Raw genomic sequence first — 18239 nt, 5'->3', positions numbered from 1 at the left:
AAAGGAGACGCCCCCTGCTGGCCATTAGAAAGAATGATGGTTTATGGCAGTTCTGCATTTGCTTGATTTACTAGATTCCATTTTATGGCCCAATTTATGTGCCAAGAGGTCAGCGCTGATATCAGCATGAGAGAGAAGATACAATTATGCAGGTGGTTTTAATGTTGTGGCCAATCAGCACACACACACACACACACACACACACACACACACACACACACACACACACACACACACACACACACACACACACACACAGCAGTCTTTATTAGTGATAACACACTGGTTACAACAGACAATTTAGTTTCCTCCTTTTTCTCCAAAACCTGAGGGATACAAAAAAATATATAATAAATTCCCACCTTACCAGCACCCCTCCTCCCTCTAGATATGGTTAATATTTCATTTTGTATTCACCGAGTTTCCTCAAACTGAAACCTTGGGCTTTGAGAAGATGTAAAAATCAATAGCTTATATGCTTTTTGGCTGCTACTTGAAGCACATGATTAATGAAATCCGCAGTGAGCGTGGATGTGACAGAGTGAAGTGTGCAGTTCAGCCCAGCAAAGTCAGAAAGAAGTCAGGAGGGCCGCACTGGTTTGTTTTCGTTATAACACAAATGCTGGCACACAGAGGTGGGAAGTAAACACCTTCAGGACGGGCAGACATGCAAATAAACACTTCCACCGTAGAAACCCAATTGTAAACTCGCTTTATTATTTTGCATGCGCACAGAAGGGAGCAGAGCAGACACAGCCCGGCTCATCCCAGAGCGAGGAAAGATAAGCCACGCGCACTGCATAACAGTGCTGTATTACTCATCTACTGTCATCATTTCAACCATTTTTTTTATCTTGTTCTCCATAACTCAAACTCACACAGTAGATTGTCTCTCCCTGCACCCAGCTCTGTAACTCACACACATAAATGCAGTCACAAAGACTGCAATGAGCATGCTGCACTTTCCCACAGGGCAACAAAGCTGTCATACATACAAAATAAAACCAACGCTTACATCAAAGCTGTGTGTGTGTGTCGCGTACCTGCAGCGTGCGACTTCCCATTGCGTCCAGGTTGGCTGGGGTCATAGTCCATTTGCTCCAGCTGGGACTCTGATTGGCTGCTGTATCCCCGGCCACCTCCCCCAGCAGCGATGATGAGAGGGATGTACACTTCTCTGTCCACCTGGGTCAGTATTGATAACAGTTACTTTTATGTAGTGGCACAGGATTTGCTCTTCAAAGGAGTGGTTATGTTTTTGGGGAAATGAGCTTGAAATCACTCATGCGTGTGTACGGTTCATCTAGAATCGCAGCTGGTCGACCTGGGAGCATCCAAAACTGACTAAATGCTCCACAGCTAAAGCTCACTGGACATGCTACTTCTCATTTGCTTAATTATACAAGTTGAGATTCAGGGAAGCAGTAACCAGAGTAAAATAAAGAAGTATTTTTTTGTACAGAGTAAACCAATTAGGGTTCAATTAATGAGCTTTAGCAGCGGTGGCAGGGGATTTCTGTTACCTCCTCTGTTCCCCCTGGTTCCAAGCTGTCGTTCACAAGAGCAAAGTCCATCAATATCATTATACAACAACTGAAATATCTCCCCAAGCTGAATATAAGATTCTTTTTTCTTTCTTTCTTTTTTTTTTTATTGCCTGAAAGCATTCTGATGCACCATTCAAAAACAAGGCTTCCGGTGCAATCATAATCCTTTCAGCAGCTTTGAGAGGTTTTTTTTCTTCTAGACACTTTGTACAACCTGAAGGTCTTTTGTGATTATATATCAATTTTTTTTTTTCCCATGTTGAAAACAGGCCTTCTCTGTGAGCCTAGATTATACACACTAAAGTTTTCACAACGAGACCCGCTGCTGGATTTAGCTTCACATTCACTGTGCTGACCCGAATGTGGTGTCAGTCTTCACCTCTGACTCTTGGCGCACAAATAAGTGCATTTTCCAATATGTCAACTGCTGCTTTAAAGAGTGCCTATTGTTGCTATTGGTCCAATCATCTGTTCAACGATGAGACATGGATATAAGTCCTGTGTCCTTGGCGGCTCTTTCGGTTTACGATCTTTGATATATTAAGCAGTAGGCCAATAAAAATATTAAATATAATAATATAATAAAATATGGTGGAGTGACCTGAATGCACCATTAAAATGATGTTTATTGATAACACCAGCCAATCAATTTTGAGCTGGTTAAATGTTCATAGGCAGAGTGATGCAGAGCTCAAGGACTTTAACCCAGTTCAGTTATTTTGTATGAGGATTTCTTAAACATCAGAATTTTACAATCAGTACATGCCTTTATTGCACTTTTTTTTTTTTAACTGGACTATCAATAAAATTATATGAAATGTGCAGTTCCTAAATATAAAGTCCCTGAGCACATCATCATCCCCCACAGCTCCTTCTTACTTTGAACACATACGTAGCCCCACCACCTCCTCCTCCTCCTCCTTTCACTTGCGTTTTGTTCACCATTGGACCGCTCTGCTCCAGGCATATCTTATTCAGCATGCCGTTGGACTGCAGGGAGCGAGACAGAGAGAGAGAGAAAGAGAGAGAAACATGTCAGTTTGCCACAGAATTGCCTTCATGGATGTCAGCTGTGTATGAGCAGGTTGAGCAGTTGCCAGACCGCAGCTGTTGTGAGTCTGAGGATTATTATGGTGTGCAAATATCAAGTAGAAATATTCACATGCACACAGACACTGAAAAGGAAGCACCTATGCTCCCCTTGCGAGACCATATGAAACGACTCAGATGTTTACTCATTCCACGCTGACTAAACTTGTGATACAGCTGATAGTGCTGCTGGATCTAGGGTTGTTATAAAAAAAAATAATTATCACGCTATACCTGTGAATTTATCATAATAGTTTCTGGTTGTAGTTTGTCATGTTTGGCTTTTATTATCATACTTTATTTTTCTTTCAGCTGCTCCCTTTAGGGGTTGCCACAGCGGATCATCTGCCTCCATCTCATCCTATCTGTAGCATCCTCCTGTGTCACACCGTTCCTCTGCATGCAATCTTCTCTGTCATCTTCCTCTTTTCCTCCTGCCCTGCAGCTCCATCTTCAACATCTTTTGTCCAATATATCCACTCTCCCTCCTCTGCACATGTCCAAACCAGCTCAGCCTTGCCTCTCTAGCTTTGTCTCCAAGTCGCTCAACCTGAGCTGTCTCTGATGTGCTCATTTCTAATCTTGTCCATTGTCGTCACTCCCAAAGAAAATCTTAACTCCTTCAACTCTGCCACCTCTGGCCTTTTTCTCAGCACCATCGTCTCCAAACCATCCATCACAGCAGGTCTCACTGCCACCTTGTAAACCTTCCCCTTACCTTGTCTTTACTGTAGGCCGACTAAGTTGGAATAATTGTACATTTTCTCTTAAAGGCACATGAGAAACTTTTAAAGAATTAATTATTTGGTTTACAGCTGATTTATCACGTTACCCAAAATGAAAGACTCTCCTTGTTGTTGTTTTTCAGCCCCTTTTTCAGGGACTTTGCCCTGGCTGAGACCCTGTGAACTGATGCGTCTGCTTAGTGTGTGCTATCATGCTGAACTGCCTGGAGCGAGTCCTACTTTAAGAGTGAGAGGGCATAAGTTTACTCGCTGTGTCTGAGTCTCATACAAACTCTCACAGTAGCTCATCGCTCTCTCAGCTCCCTCCATCTGTCTAAAGCAACACTCTCGAAGGATGTCTTAAAGGTAGGAATGGGCGGGACTTATGTGGCTGTGATTGACAAGTAGAGGGGGTCAAAGGCAGTGCATTCAAATACTCTGGGAAAGTCTTCCTCACTATTCTTTCACTCTCAGCCAGTTCTGTCTTTGCATCTTCTCATTTCTAAGTTAACTTTGTGTTTTAGAGAGAATGAGAACGGGAGGATGGAGGTGTGTGTGTGTGTGTGTGTGCGCGTGTACTGCAGCAGGAGAGAGACATAGTGAGTATTTCTAAAGGCGAGGGAGGTATCATCATTTCCGTCACATAAGGGAAAGCCAGGTGTGAGAAAACACTGTTCTGCAGCACAAATCACTTTCTGAGCGACCCTTTGGAGAGAGTTGCTGCCTCTCGCTGTCAGAACTTGGGGGAAATAAGAGAAACCTTAAATGACTTCAGTTTCACTTTGGAACAGCCAAGTCTCTCTCAATGCTGTCTGTACAGAGCACTTCAAGGAGCACTGTGTTAAAAACTAATAACTGGATGGCAGTGGCAAAGACTGGCTGCCTCTAGAGAACAAAACCGCAAAACTCAAACAGGCACTTGGGCTTCCTCATGTCCAGCTACTGTAAACTATCTTCACTATACATGAGGTGCTGTTGCAACCCTGTGTCCAGAAAGCTGGGACATTTAAAAATCATTCAAAGTCTATATTTATTTACAGAAAGTCCAAAGACAACATATTTAGTCATTTTATGTTTTTCAGTGCATTATCATTAAACTGGAATCTGGAGAAATCTCTGTGGGCAGGGGGAAAATGCTAAAAAAAAAAAAAGCAGCACTGATCGGGCTGTATTAGGGGCAAATTAAACATCTGTGAAAGCCCCATTAATGCTGACCATTTTGGAGCAACATATGCCGCCGTTTAAATTTAGCCCGACAGCGCCACAGCACATTCAGCAGAAGAGTCTGCATGCTAAACCGGCCCGTCTGCACACCACACATGTAAACCACTGGAAACTCTAGAGATACAAAATTAAAAATATGATACAAGCACATCCTGAACTGTCAAGTATCAAGTAAGAATAGGAAAATATTACATTTACAAAACTGAAGCAATTCCTAAAAGTTTACAGAGGTTGTTACATGAAAATAATGCTGCACAGTGGCAAACATGCCTCTTTCTAAACGTTTATAAAACACGTTGCTGGCAATTAAAATGAAAACAGCATAATTACATAATTTCCTCCAGTAGTTCGGAAACATGCTGAGATGCGCCTAACATTTTATAAGGAAATAAACATTTCTATATAACCCACAAAAAGTTGAGTAGTTTACTGTACGCGTGTGCCACACACTTCAAATTATGCTGGTCTCTTGATGAAGTTTTTAAACATTTAAATTGTGTATGATGGAGCTCGTTGGCTGAGGGATGCTCCACTCTTTTGTGAGCTTTTGGTGCCCATGAATTGTCTGTGTTTGCAAAGTGAGCTCTCAGTGTACTCGAGGAAGGCTGCAGGGAGTTAATGATCTTTTTTTGGATAATGTGTAATATGAGAATAAGTGAGTCTCACTAGCGAGGACAGCAATATCATTCAAGAAAATTTAGGATCAACTTTAATCTTCCAACACTGACATGCTTTGGGGATTGTATACACACAGGGTGATAGTGGAAGGCTGCTGTATGTATTTGTGTGGCCATAAAAAAGAAATGTTGGGACTCTTCATTCATAAAGTTGATCCATTGTAGCATTTACAGCTATTTTACTCTCATTTTTTAAGTTTATCTTGCTTTTATGGCATACTGTAGACTACAGGGTCCCCGATGCAACAGTATTCCTATTTACTGCATGATAGCCGACTTACAAAACCGCAGTGAATTATTGTAAAAGTGACTCACATTGGGGCATGCGTCCTCTCCTCTTTGCCCCACCAGGATGTAAAGGAGTTCCCCCTTCTTCAGCAGGAAGTCTCCTGTGATGTAGACACCGTGCGACCTGCTCATGGCCAGGACACTTCTCCCGCCGGCCGCGCCGTAGGCGGTGATCCTGAAGTTTAACGCGGACAAAGAACACACAAAAAAAGAAACATTAACAGGGAAATTACTGTGACGATGCAAGAAAATGTTTCACAGGTTTTGTTTTTTTTGTTTTTTTGTGAGGGTGAAACGAGTAGCAACGAAAATATTGTGAGTCGTCAGGCATTCCTCCTGCGGCTTCATGAGTGCACAACAAATAACAGCCAAAATTAATTTGGACACACTAAAACACACTCTCACTCTGGGTGTTTTTAATAAAAACCATTTGACCTACTGTGGCACATTATACTGAGGGAAAAACACACACACAGAACCCAGACTGCATAGGCACACAAACACACCAAAACACACCTACAAATAAACACCTATGTAGCAGAAAACTAATTTCAAATGTTCCAGTTTTCTTGCCAGACAAATAAAAAACAACTTGATTGGTTTTTGGGAACGCCGCTATATTTTTCTTCCCTGGTGGTCGAGCTTGATCAGGAGACAGAACATTGCTCAGTGCTCAATAGCAGCTACCTCAGCTGTTTGCCTAATGACTTTTGGGAGATGCAGCACGCATATTCATCTCTGTGGCCGTCTGTCAGCTTCATTTTGGGGGATCTGGCAGCTAGACCGGGCCGCATCAAGACAAGTACAGTTTGTGAGGAGGCAGAAGGTGCTTTCTAAAACTCTGGACATGTGTCGAGGCCGTCCGGTTTGTGCCGTTTGTCGGGTATTTTAAGTCTTGAAGGTTTTGGCTGAGCTTAGCGGTATGTGTGCGTTTGTTTTTGTGCTGATGTGGGAGGCTTGCAGCTTTCAGAGAGTCAAATCTAAGTTAAACAGCTCATGTTGTCATGAGTGCCCACAGGAGGAATATTGATCCCTGAAAAAAAAGGCTTTAGATATTGCAGCATTAATCTCGGAGCAGTGCAAGGCAAGGGGTCAAGGTGCTAAAGCTGATTGCTGAGGTATTCTGAAGGCTTAAAGGCTACCAACGTAGACGTGGAGGTGGGTGTTTTTGGATTTCAGAGTCAGGTGTAAAGTGAATCACGCCATTTAGCTGCCATTACTCCAGCCTCTGCTCCTTCCTGCAAGAATCTGATAGTGATATTTCTCCGCTTGCTCTGCTGCACTGAGGAGCAGAGGTGGGCGTGAGGAAGAACCGGTGTTGGAAAAATGCGAATTGCACAGAGTGCTGATGTCTAAGAAAGATAGGTTAAGTGTGCACTGTATACCGAATGTGTCGAGTTCTCAGAAGCTCATGTACCTAATGACTTCACAGTGAGACCCTTCAGAAAAAGATAAAATTATTCCTGAGTGGGTGTTGAGTGAAAATTCAATGTTCAAATGGCTACCTCTGATGTCTGTGTGCTCTAAGGCTTTATAGGCTGGCAACAGTCCTACCTGTAGGTGCCAGTTTCTGGGACCCGCCACATTTGAATGCCTTTGAATGGCCCCCGGGTTCCAACTGTCACGTTGACATTGCTGCTCCTGTAGGAGTTGAGGCACTGAGTGGGAGTTGGACCTTCAGGGCCCACAGCCCCACAGGTATGAAAAATCCATTTTTTGGCTGCACATGAAGAAAAAGGAATAAAAAAAAACAAAAAACATTTAGTACTTTGCAGAGCTTAGCAGTAGAGGCACATACTCTCTGTGTTCAGTGGGGCATGCAGCTAAGTAAAGTTAAAGATGATGAAGAGGCTGAAATTACAGTTCTATTTGTCTAACATTCATTCCACTTCAGCATTCCTCACTGCTCCACTTTCACTTCAGTAAATCCAAATATAAAGATATGTAAATTATTGGAGCTTCTCATGTGAGATGCTACTATGATCATATTCGCAAAAGCAGCAGGGGACTTGGTGACGGGATCACAGGTAACAAACATTTCTCCTCATTTTCCATGTAATCCCATGTGTCTGCGCTAATTGGAGATCTTCTCATTGTAATTAGCATGAGATTAGTCTTGTCAGATGGACGGAGAAGGACTTAACGCTGCAGGACTAAATCCTTATTTAAGGCTTGTGATCACAGAGCAGTGAGGTAGACACCAGGGAACCTCTTTCACTCCCTGAAACTACTTCTAATTTGTTTCACAGCAGGGCTGATTATTGAAAATGTGACACCGGCCAAAGTGAAAGTAATTTCTTAGGAAGAATGAGTTACATGTTGGCTTTCACAACCTCAAAGTGGATGCTTAGAGTGAATGTAATTAAGCTTGGGCATATTACGTATATGTAATTAGCATTTTGAAGGTACGTGTTGTAGTGCACTGCACAGAAAGGCCATTAGAGGGCAGTCTCTAGAGGTAGCCCACTAAATTGAGCTCAGTGAGCTGTGATAATGGCAAATGCAAAGTAACTATTTAGCTGTTTGGGAGGATTTAAGTTTTGTCCCATTAATAAAGGTGAGCCACAAAGCTCTTTGGAATATTTGCCTCTAAAAACTTGTGACTAAAAAGAGTAACACCTCAAATTGGATATCAGTTTAACCCAGTGCTCGACACACAGACTGTACATAAAAGATGGATGTAGTCCATTCCAGTAGCTTCCAGGTCTGAAAAGTAAAGTCACTGCTGAAGAGTTGCTGTGGTTGCAGAACATTTTCCAGTTGTACGCTTTCCAGCCACTTTATTAGGTACACCTCTTCAAGTACTAGTTAACACAAATTGGCCAATCACATGGCAGCAGCTCAGTGCATTTAGGCATGCAGAGATGATCCAGAGAATCTGCTGAAGTTCAAACCGAGCATCAGAGTGGGTTAATCGTTTAGTCGCCTAATCCCTCACAGCCATAGCTAATAACTTCAAACATAGCTAAAATAAAACAAAAACACAGATAGCGACATACACCGAAACATCTGTCAGAAAGACATGAAGGTATGAAAACATAGATACCACCATGCCTAAGTGGAATGCTGTTTATATTAATATATATTTTTGGGAAAACAGATATGGTAGCAGATTTATTAAATATCAAGGAAAGCGAAGAGATGGCTTGAGACAAGTTTCAGAAGTGTCACTTAAAGCCACGATGCTCTCACTGCAACACCTTTTGCTGTTCAAGTTTCCTGCTGTGTGGTGCCTGTTGCAGATGAAGCCCCAGAATTGGGATCGCAGTATTTACCAGCATCTCTCTACACTTCAATCTGTCTGACTGAGCAAAAACTGCAGGAAGCTGGTGTTCTGAGCAAATGTGTACCTGTTTGTCTGCATTTATCTGCAAACAAGCCATGTGTGAATACACACCAATTTCTGTTATTAAGTGTTACAGTAAAAAACTGGGTTTGTCAGACATGATAATTTCACCTCGTCTTCAAAACATTCATCCAGATGACCTCTTTCTGCCCCTGCCACTTCAAATGGTGGCTATTTTCATTGCTGAAAACTTGCTGGACTGCATGGTGAGCATCATATTAGTCAGCCTGGTTCTCATGAGTGGTTCGGTCCAAGGCCATCATCCAAGCTCCGCTCTGTCTCACCACAAACATCTCTTTCGAGTTCAGTAAAGTGTTGCCAGCAGTGACTGTTTCAAGGAGGCCAACACTTTGAGAAAACACTTTAAAACATCACTGTGGTAAGAGAGCGATTTGGAGTTTAGCCCGGTCTTAGCAAATGCACTCCTACTGTAAAAAACACTTGTAGGGTGACTGCAGTTTGTCTGACTCTAGTCTGGCAGAAGTAAATCGTCCCATCAGGCCAGAATTTTCAGCACTGAGGGAAAAGAGACTAAGACTTCCAGGAATTAGTCTATCACCGGAGCAGAAGAGTTCCAGACCCAAACTTTAGATGTAAATCATAATATACTTAATGGGTGAAAGTAATTCTCATTTGAAGAACCCCGATTCAACTAAGAGCATTTGAATGCAGAATTGGTTTCACCACATAACGTGCTGCGCTCGTGGTTAACTGATGAGAGAAGCTGAAATCTGCACTGGAGTGATTCTCTTGTTAATAGCCATGCCTCTCCCTTCACGTTCCCTTGTTGTGGGAAGTCTACGACATGAGCATGTAAGAAGCAGCTGCTGCCGCTGTGAAGTGCACGTCCCAGTTCATGCAGCATGTCCCAGTTTATGCTGTGATGCATTGGTTGAAGGTTACGGGCTAATGAGCAAGGCTGGAGGAGAGACACGGCAGCGTTTTAAGGAAGTTCAATTCAAACTCCATGAGCAAGAAGTAGCAACAAACGTGGCAAACTTCTTGAGAAGTCGCATATAGATGAGAGAGATTTCACTTTCACTTCATGCATTGCTTTCTTTATGTATGCATTTTACATTTTGTTTAAGTTTCTGATTCACGAGAAGCCCTTCATATGGAAGATCCTTGTTATGGAAGATTAATGCTTGTATTGAATGTCCTCTCTTGTTTGTATTCTCGCTTCTGTCTCCCTTGGGTGCAGCTGGTTTCACGCTTCAACCCAACTGATTGATCTTGTTGGTCCATCAACATGAATTCAGACGACCACATGTGCACATGCACTGCACACCCAAATGCACTGCGCAACCGGCCTAATGAGCCATTCAGTAAACAAACAAAACAAGATGATAGCCTGCTCCAGTAAGTGGTGTGCAAACTCTTCAGCCCCCTTGACTTACAACACACACACACACACACACACACACACACACACACACACACACACACACACACACACACACACACACACACACACACACACACACACACACACACACACACACATCCCCAGGGAGACTCTGGCTCTGCCTGACTATTACATGAATCTCGTTTTCTGTGAACTTTGCCACTCGTGCTATGCCATCATCATAACAAACAGTGGCCTCCATCAAAGAAAGGGGCAAAGCTGCACACTTTCATCAGCAAGAAATTGTTCCAGACAAGTCGCATCACAGGGGGAGAGAGAACCAGAGAGACCCAGAGTTAACAAAAATGTCTCTGACTAGGTTGCAGCACTGATAGTAATTCCAGCAGTGTTTATCCCCTCTGAACATTTTTACTGTGTAACAAGACAAACAACTTTAGGCAGTCCTGGGATATTTCATGGGGTGTTTCATTATACATACAAATCCTTCCAGTTTTTGGAAACTGACCAGCACTAGGAGACTTTCTGTGTGCATGTTTTCAAAGGCATAAATGCACTAATTCTACTATTTAAAAAAAAAAAACTTTAACTTCAGGCTTATTTGGGTTAGTAGCAGATCGGTTCTTTGTCCAAATGGAGAGAGGCCTCGTTCAGACCAACCGACCTTGTTCGCTCAGACTCACAGGTGCACTGTAAGCAGAAGAAGAAAAAAAAAACAGCTCTTTCATTCATTTGAATGGACCCAGGCGGTCGATGCAGAGCAGATGGCTAAACACGAAGAGGGCTGAATGAGCTTAAGCCTTTGCTGCAAAGTAACACAACATCAACGGACAAAGTTGAAAAGCGCACTTTCCCCAATAGTAAAGCATATTTCAGCTGTTTATGTTGGCGGTTGTCGAGAGGGAAACATTTTCTCTGTGTTATCCACCCAACGAACAGAAGAGCTCCACATGTAAACCAGCGAATGAACAGAAGAATGAACCTGACGTGTTTCTGATGGCAGGAGAAAACAGAGTTTCTGTTTTTTCCAAACAACTCAGATAGTAAGGGCCCAGTGGCTCAGACCCGCTGACCAGTAGCCTGCCTGCTGCTGTCTAGACCTTCATGTATCCTTTACTCAAACTGGGCTTCCTTCATCCTATTTTATGACTATGCCCCCACCAATGCAGCCCCCCCCCCCCCCCCCCCCCCCCCCCCCCCATTGTTTTAATGCAGTTCTGTTTCAAGTCTGATCACCAGCCTGGAAAAACTGAAAACTATCTGCTCATGCCACCAATAAACAAATTAAAATAAATTATTTAAAATGAAATAACTCCTAAATCTCAGAGCTGTTATTTTCCGGTTTTTCTTCAGGGTTCACAGTGAAAAACAATCCCAGTGTTGTTATCAGTCCTTCAAACCACGAGCCGCACCCCAACTTTTTGTTCAGTTGGAGGACTTGTTGAACCAAATTAATCCCTTAATATAAAAAGAATAGAAAAGACAACCGGGGCTGATTATGAGTCTAATCAGCCATTTTCAAAACAAACCAGACTCAGCATCCTGTATTTCTCTTTTCTTAAACTGCTGCTTTTCATTCAAAACAAAGCACTCTTTATTTTGCCATGCTATTAAATGTTGTCTTCTCCAATACCTCCATAAAAGTCCAGGCCAATAACTTTAAAAGCTGCAGGGATCATCTCACACACACACACACACACACACTGTACAAAGGCTCTCCTCTCTTAGCATGTATCGCCCTCAACCAGTGACAGTTGTCCTCCCTGGGCCAGCCATTAGAAAGATGGATCAAGGTTGGCAAGCTATGAATGGGATCTGAATGCTAAGTACAAAGCTTATGGAGCAACTGAGTCCAATTAATTACAAAAGCCTATTTTGTATGGCACCGCTTGTTATCAGTCTCATATCTGTCTTAGTGACTAATGCCCCCACCCCAAAATAACAGCAACTAGTTAAGTGATTGCTGCAGGCTGGTGTTGATGAACAAGTAAACAATGAAGACTCACTTCTCTCCCATGCAGCTAATTAGCGAGCACAAACCGGCCAAAACTCCTTTCTGCATGAATCATTCAGGGACCAACAGCTGCTGTCGCTTGCTCTCAAGAACCAATCAGATTGCTTCAATCGGCATCCCTTCTGTCTTTGATTTGACGCCAGTTCTCATATACTCCACACAACTTGCTCTTGTTGTCTATTGATGTATGAATGGAAGTGGGACACCTTGATATGAAAATGTACTGTTTTCAAAGAAGCTAGTGCTCGTCCATCCTGCTAGATAAATAAATATAATGTTTATGCACTGCAACTGTGCATCATGTAAAGTTGTTTTATCGTCTAAAGAAACTGCTAATCTTTGTCAAACCGCACACCCACACACACTCTCATAGAGCGACGGTCAGAAAATAGGCCTGCAGCTCATTTTGTAGTTAGCAATGTGCTCCTTTCCCATCGGAGGAGGTAATCACAGAAAGAAAGCGAAGCAAACTAATACAGGTTGACTTATTCAACCCTCATCCCCCAAAAGCAGCTGATGAGTCAGCAGTGAGTTGCGGGTGGCACACTGCAGGGTGGTGGCGAGAAATAAAAGTGTCTGTTGCCAGAATAGAGAGGAATCAACATGGACCGGGAGAAAGAACAAGCAGGAAGAAAAGAGTGAAGGTGAAGTCCAGGTGAAGGGGAAAAAAGGGAACAGGAGGAAGAAGTGGGACAGCAGACTCAGATCAGAGTGAGATCTGACAGGAAGACAGGGTGGCAGGGTGAGAAGGCAATAATGTGAACTAACAGAGAGTCAATAATAGCTTTAACATGGCAAAATTGGAAAACAAATCTGGAAATAAAAGGGGACAAAATGTCCTGGGAGCAGATATGGTGGGAGAGTGAAGGGAGAAATGAAGGGGAGAGTGAGAGGAGACAAGAGACGTTGATGTTCGGTGGGGTTAATCATTGAGCGTGTCGGAGGAAGAGGAGAGCCGTGTTGGAGTGACAGGTCTGCTGAGCTAAAACCCTCATCATGCTTGCCGTCCTGCCCTGGAGACGTCAAAGCATCGGCTCCAGAAGAGGAGAAGAGAGACGCTCGGCGAATGCTAACTGCTCGAGGCTGGCTTTGAAATGGCCGACGTATAGCTGAAGTTCAACTTCTTTCCCCCCGAGTTAATATCTATGATAATCACAAGGGCAAGAGCAGTGTGATCTCAAAGTCCCATCTTTCTCCGAGGAGATTTACTTACTTCTGCTGCCATTTTTATTGTAACCATACCGAGGATTACCTGTGTAAGCATAATAAAATGGCCTTTTTGTTGCTGCCTGTGCAGCAAAATCCATGTAGCAAACACACTCATTTGGATGATGTTGCACTGAAATGCTGCGTTTCTCGCTTAGAAGATTAACTGACCAACTCATGCCCTGCAGTTTGGCAACATTAACAAATAATGTTAGCTGGTCAGCATTTATGTCTGCTACTGTCCCTGTTTGACCTTTGACCTTCCAGAGACAAACAACCTGCTCTGTGTTCACAACTCACATCACAGATCAGATAAGAGCACAAATGCCCTCATCATCGCGTTACATGCCAATCAAAGACTCAGCATTGGGTCACTTTGGGCATGTTCTTGCGTCCGATTAGCAGCAAAACGTCATACGTAAAAATATTTACAGAATATTTACTCCTGGATTCAACAGCTGCTGCTGCAGCAGATCGAACGCTCTTTGTAAAATCAGCAGCCATCTGATCAGCTAATCACTCTGATGTCACCCAATTAGTGCATCTCTCTTTAATTGCCTCTCCTTCCTTATTTAACACAATGCACAGCTGTGAAACAAAAATACAAAAACAAAAGTAGTATCTTTTTAATTAGACCTATGTTCATATTGAGCGTATAAAAAAAAGATATGAAATCAGAATAATGCTGGAATACACTCGGCCAGCTCCCGTGTCATCTGTGTCTCAGCACTCTTCAGGAGAACACATACAGACACTTTGATTAATTACTTTCCTCTTGTAGGCTTAGAAATTGTGTTGCAGTTGTTAGTAATGCATAACAAAAAGAAGAAAAAAAAAGTCATGCAAACAAACCATTTCTATAGTGAATGACAATAAAACAAGTGCACATGCTAACTAATATAGGGTTTTGAAGGTCATGTCAAACTAAAAGCTTTTCCTTTAGCAGTAATGTGCAAATGTCTTGAGCCACCCCTTTTATATTTTGCTTCCAAGGAAAGTGGACTTGACCAGTAGTTCTCCAGGCTTTCTGTAGCTCTTTCAGAGTTTTTCAGTCCAGTCCTTGTACCTGACCATTTTCACAGGAATGTTTTTTTAAGCCACCTAAAACTGACCTATGAATCATTCAAGCATAAAAAGCTGCCCAACTCCAGTGTTCGGTGTTGTGTCTACACACAACAGGCAACTTAGTAAAGAACCAATTTAAATGGTATCTTTAGAAACTTTGTTACTAGCAGGCTGTTGCAAAAACACATCATGTGTTCCCATGTCTTTCAATCTGTGAAAAATACCAAATATAGCGCGGTTTAGTTTTACAAGCATGAAATAGTATTTTTGCACCAGCAAGGTGATTCTCAAAGAGCTATTAGCCAGAAACTTGGCCTATCTTGGCAGTGTCTACAGCCATCTGCAAAACTACTTATAGCCATCTGTGAAGACTACTCGGTGAAATCACAAGAAAGCTGCCTGAGAGAGTTTAAGCTGTGCTGATGAATAAAGGGGGTCACACCGAATACTGACTTTGAGCTTGTTAGAACTCCTGCCTCTTATCCTGCATTTCCATGTTTGTTGGCACATGTTTTTATACATCTCTGCACCTAAATGCATTTTCCTATCAAATAGAAAGAAATGATGGGTGGCTCAAGACTTTTGTACAGTATTTTATACATTCCCACACAAGCATGTATGCACTTTTAAATTTATATAAACTACATAAGATACTCTAATTTGCCATAAAAATGTGATTTTAATACTTATTTATAATTTCCAAACATCCAAACGCCATCTTTTCTCAAATACAGCCTCCATATTATTTATTTTACGAGCAATTTTTTTCCACCTCCGTTATTTGCTTCAAAACTGCCACTCTCAAGATTCTATATATATATATATAAAAAATTCTCATCACGATGAAGGCTGGTGGAAAGTTCTCCCAATGCGACGCTCCGCTTTTCAAATCTTAAACTTCCACAAACTTAAAGACTTGCAGCCTACCGTAAATGAAAATTATGTGTGTAATTTTCTTTGCTTTCACCACAGTTTCTCCAGCAACAAGATTTTTAAATTCTGTTATAATTAGAAGTAATTTCCGGGGTCAAAAAAGCATGTCACACTTATTATCCCAGCAAATTCCTGCCCACAGTGTGTTAGTGTGAGTCGCCTAACTAGTTTCAAATAGAAGACGAGTCTGTATACACTACAAAATTGATTTCCTGGCTTTAACTGCATATGAATGCCATAACAGCCTTTTATGCCGCATGGGAGAGAAAACAAGATATAGATGAATCCAATTACAGTGCCGGAGTGAGGGAATGCTGCTCATACCAATTGTGTTTGGACTGGAAAAGCAGCTCACATGTATTTAACATTTGTATGAAAAGCGTTTTGCATCCGCGCTAGGTGGAAATAATTTCATAATATAAAGTTATCCATTCAGATAATTTGTACTTCACAAACAAATTTCCACCCTGTGTTACGCCCAAAGTCACACTGCCTGATAAGTTGCAGCAGAAAAACCTCAACTACTTCAGTGTACCTCAAAGTACTTCAAAGCGTCTAGCTGAAGAAATGTGTTTCAGAACAGGTATGATATGAAAGTAACTCCAAGTTATGACTTTAAATATAGAAATTGAATCTCTTGCTTGTCTTTAACCTTTTGAAGCACAGAAGTGAGGGAGTGTGAGGTGGAAAATGTCAAGCCTGTGTAGCTGACTCCATTGACATTCTCAGGAGACAAATTGGAGGATTTTACACTTCAAAACTGCCCGTCCTGCTCCATTTAATGCCAAAGGAGAGCTCTGCAGCACTCACTCAAATGTGGATGTGGGACACACCAGTAGGGGGCACACTTACTTTGTTGCAGTCCATGCATTGTTTCCACGTTCAGCACGTGCAGAGTAAGTGGGAATCAGTGCTACATGCAAGAAGCACAGGTCTGTGTGAGTTTGATGGATGTGGAAAAAGTAGAGCAGTGAAGACAAAGAGACAAAAGGAGACAGAGACAGCTGCCCTGTGCACTGAAACCACATCTGGAGCTGATCATCACTCACTTTCAGCTGAATGGTAGTGATCAAGCTCACACTTACAGTAATCTGGGGTGGGGAAGCTCATCGGTGGGCTCCTAATGGAAGGGGATGGAGTCTTGATAGTTGGTCCAAACGGCAGGCTGGGTGTGGTTACCACTGGTGGAAACTCGCCATTGGCTGAAAGAGAACACAGTGGATTTATTGAAAGGGTTGTGCGTTCTCACACTTTATGTGCAGCAAAGAAACCCTGTTGCTCTCACACTGGAGAAAAGTGAAAAAGGCACAGTAGCTGCAAACCCCTCACTGGCACAGAAAATGCGGACCCACCAGCAGGGGTCATTCTTTCATTTGTACCACCATTGGCCATACAGAAGGGGAGGAATACATAACCACCCAGCCCCACTCCATCTCTCTCTGCCTCCATCCTACTGTAGATGGGTAAGCACATTCAGTCTAGGTATTTTGTAGCAATCCATCACGCCTCCAGCCTCACTGCATTCCTAGGACTGAGATCATAAACATGTTGGTACCTTGATCTCTTCTGCCTCAAATTCTATCCCAGAATTAAGTCTTCCAGGCAAACCACCCCCCCACTGATAAGGATTCAAGACAGAGAGCAGGGACTGTTTTTTCTTCCAAAGATGTTAAAGTAAGGTAGAATTTTAACTACTAAAATGACTAGAAGCTGACCTTTAGAAAAAAACACACTTTCCTGTCCCCATTCTCTGGTTTTCAGCAGAGGTGGGGCTCCCATTGTTATTTGACTGAATCCGTGTTTTTTGATTAGGTCCATTCACTGCAATCAGTGGTACAAAAGACTGGTGTTAAAGAAATCTGTGTAGGCACCCAAGAACAATCGATGTAATGCTGACAACTAAACATAACACAATTCAATTATGTAATGAGAAATTGCCAGAATGATAAATAAATAAATAAAAATGTCCCGCAACGGACTGCAGGACAATAACACTAAAATCTGAAATTCAAATAACCATCACAGGAGAGACTGCAGAGCATGTACCGGCACTTCTTCCCTCACTGCCCGTTAAAGGTTTGACTTTATTTCGAGAAGCCAGCTCATACGTCTGTGGCTTGAGCTCTGTTTCCAAGGAGAGGCCATATTTCTGTTTGAGAGTTCTGTCCAGCATCTCATTTCTTTGATATAATGCTGTGCAGAATAAAGCCCTCAGAGGTTTGTTACTACACGACCCCTGTGGTTTGCCGTGAAAGAACAGGACTCGTGCACAACTGAGATTATTTTCCAGAAATGTCAGATAAGCGTTACTGAGATCCGTGGAGCCGATAACGCCATCACGCAACTGTATGGCAACAAACATGGGGGCGTGTTCAGATCTTGGCCGCCTGCTGTTGTGCTGGTCCCCAATTTGATCTGCGACTTTTACAGCAAAGGTGTGTGTACACGTCGACGAGAGGCGTTAGGCTTCCCAGTCGGCTTTAAAACAAACGAAAATGTTGCAGTTTCAGCCAGACTGCCAAATACTTCCGTCCATCAATGCCAGTTTTATTTTAACACTTTCAATGTGCTCAGTGTAGATACTTGAAGCATGCGAGCAATAAATCGTAAATGATGCTCTCTGTGCATCTGACCTGCATATTAAGTCCTATTTCTCTTCTGCATATCGAACAGACTGTTGAGAGGATGATTACATGGTTACAGGGCCTATTTGCATTTCATACAGTGAGAGAAAAGAGAAGGTTTGTAACTGCAGACTGGCC

General features: G+C 42.5%; 1 protein-coding gene across 1 annotated transcript in view; it reads right to left on the bottom strand.

The window, feature by feature from the left end:
- alk (ALK receptor tyrosine kinase) overlaps nucleotides 1-18239 on the bottom strand; it is a 394751-nt gene that overhangs the window by 27106 nt on the left and 349406 nt on the right. Inside the window, exons 11-15 of the mRNA XM_030718325.1 lie at nucleotides 16563-16679; nucleotides 7105-7270; nucleotides 5578-5725; nucleotides 2427-2537; nucleotides 1044-1185 (exon numbers count right to left, since the gene is read on the bottom strand). Coding sequence (XP_030574185.1) covers nucleotides 1044-1185; nucleotides 2427-2537; nucleotides 5578-5725; nucleotides 7105-7270; nucleotides 16563-16679 — 684 coding nt within the window. The remainder of the gene's footprint in view (nucleotides 1-1043; nucleotides 1186-2426; nucleotides 2538-5577; nucleotides 5726-7104; nucleotides 7271-16562; nucleotides 16680-18239) is intronic.

This window comes from Archocentrus centrarchus, chromosome 22 (assembly GCF_007364275.1).
Source record: "Archocentrus centrarchus isolate MPI-CPG fArcCen1 chromosome 22, fArcCen1, whole genome shotgun sequence".
Classification (NCBI taxonomy): Eukaryota; Metazoa; Chordata; class Actinopteri; order Cichliformes; family Cichlidae; genus Archocentrus; species Archocentrus centrarchus.
This window is presented reverse-complemented; position numbering and strand designations above follow the sequence as displayed.